This window comes from Chionomys nivalis, chromosome 11 (assembly GCF_950005125.1).
Source record: "Chionomys nivalis chromosome 11, mChiNiv1.1, whole genome shotgun sequence".
In the NCBI taxonomy this organism is placed as follows: domain Eukaryota; kingdom Metazoa; phylum Chordata; class Mammalia; order Rodentia; family Cricetidae; genus Chionomys; species Chionomys nivalis.
Window position 1 is genome coordinate 53795367 of NC_080096.1, and position 4569 is coordinate 53799935.

A 4569-nucleotide genomic window follows, 5' to 3' on the forward strand; every position below is an offset into this window, starting at 1 on the left:
AGAACTGTTCCAAGATAATTATAATTATGTTCATATATGCTACAATAGCTTATTTCCATACTTGGAATCAAGGTCACCAATACCCGTAACACACTAGTGCCCAAATTTGTTTCCTAGAGATCATTTGATTTCATTAGCTGTCTTACTTTCAGACCTCAATATATGACAGTTCTTTGCATGATTTTTTAAAATGAGATTGTCTAGTCGAAAGGATGTAATAGCAGATCAAACTTTTACAGAAACTATTAAAATAATTTGAATTCTCTTTCATCTCCTGAACTGCAGAATTTCAAACATTTATTTTCTGTTTTATGTCAGAATTGTGACACAGTGGAGAATACAGAATTTGGAGCCAAATGGACAATAGTTTAAACTGTGACCCATAACCAGCAAATTAAATGACTTTACTTCTGATCCTTTGTTTCTTGTCTATAAAATGGACATGATAGCTTCTCAAAGCAGTGCTCTGTTATGAGGACTTACAATTGTCTCTCTGAAGGTCTAATACAGTAGTTGTACACATGGTGACTATGTAAATAATAGTTCTTAATAAATGTCCATTACTTATATAGAAATAACATTGCTGCCAATATGGAAAGGTAACCCAAACCATTCAAATATTCTTGGCTTGTCTTACCTCCTAGAAGCTAAATGTGGGTTAAACTCTAAGGTCTTATGAGATCTCTTCCACCATCCACTTCTTTTGATAACGCTACCAGTCAGACAGAACACATACATCATATAGACAGAGAGGGCTAAAGCAACCTTCTCTAGGTACCCCTGCCCAGAACTCTGCTTGTGTGAGCTCAAGGTTCTTCTCTCTGTGTTCCACAGTCAGAACTCAGGTAACTGCTCTCCAACCAGCAGTTCTCTCTCTCTGGAATGAAGGATAAAATTGAGAAAACTACAGAACATCCTTAATGAAATGAGATTCCCTAAAATTTGGATGGAACAGGAGGGAAAGGTGTACTCAGAATATCCAAGACAAAGATCTCATTCCTGGATTTTTGAAGAAAAAGGAACTAAGTGAACCAGTTGCCAGGACGACTTGTGTTGTGGAGAAGGGTTGGGACGAGGAAATGGGTGACCTATGGGTACTTCTGTTTTTGTCTCTGTCTCTGGCAGCCTTTCGTGGGGTCAAAGGCTGTTTGGAGTGTGATCCCAAGTTCATAGAGGATGTTAGTACCTTGCTGGGAAATCTGGTACCTGTAGAAGTTCCTGGGAGAACTCAACTGCTTGACAGGCAGCATAAGGAGATAACCCACTTAAGCTCCAAGGTCTCCCACAAGGATAAGACGCTTCGGTTGTTGGGTGAGGGAAGCTGGAGTCCTGAGAGTTTGGGAGATTAAAGGGGGAAGGGAGGCATGGAAGAAAACACCTGGGTCCACTCTACATACTTCAAGGATGTGATTATTGTCTGCCCCACATGTGCCTTTCTCCTTTCTAAATAGCTGTTCGAAATGTTGTCAAATTGAGAGAATGGCTGAAGCAAGAATTTTATAGACTGGGCAATGAAACATGGAAAGGTAAGACATAGTTTCACTGACGAAACTTTTATGGGTTCCATAAGGTAAACAGATATGGGGAAATTTGAGTAAAAAGAACAACACAAAATAGCTGGAATTATAATTTGAAATAATTGCCTAAATTTCTGGTATCCCTCCCATATCCTTTTTAGGTGTCATTATCATTCAAGGCAAGCTTCTTGAGGTCCGCCAAAACCTGGAATCCCAACTGAAAGAAACACTAGAGAACTTCTCCGAAGTTGGTAATGAGGCATTTCTACCTCATAACACTGAAATGATTTCAGAGACCAGGAACTAAGGGAGGAGAAGAGGAAGGAGGGTGCAGGTTACAATGGGTCTAGTTGTAGTGAGAAATGGATATACTGCAGCGATGACATGGGCATGAATGTGGCATGTGTGATGGTGACTCTAATCTCATTCCATCTTTCTGCATCTCTTTTAGCTTGTTCAGAAGATTGCGGTGAGTACAGTCCATGTGGCTCCTCGAGGTTTCAGCCCATATTTCCCACCTACTTTCTACCTGTGCTTCTCTCTCCCCCTAGTTAACTTTGAATGCACTTCTTAGAGCTGTAGAGGAAATATCCATGTTATCTGACGACAAATTTGAACTTAGATCTCATACACAGCATAGTTGGAAAGAGTGCTCATGCCTCCCCAGTCTACTGCTCCAACATAAACTATGAAATCATTGCTCCACTTCATTCACAGACAGCTAAATATTTAGAGTCTTTTTAAGAATTTTTAAAATCTTGACTACTAGAGAAAGAATTGGAAGAACTGTAACTGTAGAATCCTGGGAATATCTGAGATCTAATCTGTATTTAGGAACTAAGGAACACACTTGCCATATCCTTTGAATAATTATACTTTTCTTTGCCAGTTGTAACTGAAGGTCCTGTCCTTGACTGTTGGACCTGTCTTCGCATGACTACCCGGTGTTTCAGAGGAGACTATTGTAAAGGTGACAGTGGCTGCGGTATTGCAATTTGAGGGGACAGGGTTCAAGGAACTAGATGGTCCATTTATCTTTTTTTTAAGTGCTTTAAATAAAGCTTATAGTAATGTTTTTGAAAAGAAAAAACAAATGTTGAGTAAAATGTTTATCTACGTGAATAACTTAGAACAAAGTCAGTGGCGTGGGTAAGAAGTGAATAGGGCTGGATTCTGGAATTCACTGCAGAAATTATGAGGTTAAAGGGCAGCAAGTGGAAAATTTTTGAAGCAGTCTAACACAAGAAGTTTGGGAAATGTGACGAAGCAGGCAGTCCTCAACTCATTTGAACAGAGTCTATTCTATATAAAGATTCCCAGTTAATCCTACTCTTCTTCCAAACTCATTTACATCCTTATCTCCTTTCAGATGAGAATCCAAGGAAGGCTGAAAATCGAGAGATTGCTCTGTATCTGATATTGATAGCAGAAGCTGTACTATTGGCAAGTGCTGTGTTACTGTGAGTTTTCCACCCTCCCAACATTCCTTTGTCAAAGAGGTTGTCCAAACTCCTCCTTTCTAATGGAAAATAGGGGGAAATTAGACAGAAGCTTGATACAAATACTAGATGGGACATAGGACAACACAGAATAATCCAGGAACAAAGAAAACAACTATATAATTATTTTCAAAATATTACTTCTTACATTTAAGTATGGATTGTCCTTTCTTTATTTTAGATTCCATTTTTGTATCTCACATCAGAGGAAAATGAAGGTAGTACGAAGGACACTGAAGACATATTTGGAGAATAAAATTGAAGAAATATTGGGGATCATAGATACAGATGAGAAAAAAGATTTGGAGACCCAGACTTCAAATTCACAGACAGGAGAGCCATTAAGTGCTGAATCAGAGTTGCAAAGTGGGACTTGAGTTCCTGCATGGTCATAAAATCACAGCATCTTTAGCTGGAATAGAACTTAGGGTTTCTCCAGTGAATATCCTTACTGACATCCTGAGAAAACAGATGACATGAGAGGGCAAATGATGTACCCTGAGTTAGACAGAAAGTAAACTGGTATGTTGCAATACACACAAGAACAACATGCCGTGTGATAATAAGAGTGCATTGTTAGTCACCCTCATGGTTGGCAGTAATTAGGATACCTTCCATGTTTCTAAATCAGCATTTCCTATGTTTATTTTATTTCTGTTTCCATATCTACCATCAGATTCAATATAGATGATTTCCTAGTAAAGATAAAGATATCATTATCATAATATCTTAAGCACATAGATATATGTGTAAAATAAAGTCCAAAATACTAGTTTTGAGTAGCTGAGGTTTATACCAATCATTTTTTTTTTCTAAATCCATGTCTCAAAACAAAGTTGGATATCTTTCCTCACCAGTGTGTGTCTGGTGTGCCTGTGTGTGTGTGTGTGTGCTAGCTCATGTGTGTATGAAAGCACATGCATGAAGAGGTTTGTGATGTGTCTCTGTGGAAGAAAGAGTGGGGGATGTAAGGACTCTTCAGGGATCATTATTACACCTGATACTTTGAGGTTTCTCAGTCAAACTCATATCACACAAACATGGCTAGTCTTGATAGCCAGGTGTCACCAAGATCCCCTTTTTGTGAATTCCAAGGCAGGAATTACAGGAGACCTGCACTCTCACAGTGGCTACTTGGACCCTGTGGATCCCAACTCTGCTCTTCTTGCTTCCTTAGTAAACATTATCCACTAAGTTACCTCCACAGTCCATGTGTTTTTATTCCATGAGACTTTTTTCACTAAATATCTTTATTTGCATATTACCTTACTTATTTCATATGTGTATACACGCAAACACACACACACACACACACACACACACACACATATATGCACATATAACCAAGCTATCTCATCAAACTTATGTAGTGACTGTTGTCTCGGTAGAGCTGAGATAGTTTGGATGAGTGATTTATGTTTATCAAAATCATCTGACTAATATAGATAAGCAAAGACATAGTTATGGCAGATTAATGAAAACCATAAAAGTGGATTTACTCTCTTAACATGTTCTTGATTAGACAGCTAGCACATAACAAGCCTGGACTAGCT

General features: G+C 38.5%; 1 protein-coding gene across 1 annotated transcript; it reads left to right on the forward strand.

Moving 5' to 3' along the window:
- The first annotated feature begins 1079 nt into the window (after window positions 1-1079).
- Izumo3 (IZUMO family member 3) lies at window positions 1080-3393 on the forward strand. Its single transcript, XM_057785639.1, has 7 exons — window positions 1080-1311; window positions 1452-1526; window positions 1679-1768; window positions 1969-1986; window positions 2407-2487; window positions 2887-2977; window positions 3198-3393. Exons 1-7 carry the CDS (start codon window positions 1080-1082, stop codon window positions 3391-3393), a joined length of 783 nt encoding a protein of 260 aa, XP_057641622.1.
- Window positions 3394-4569: the final 1176 nt, after the last annotated feature.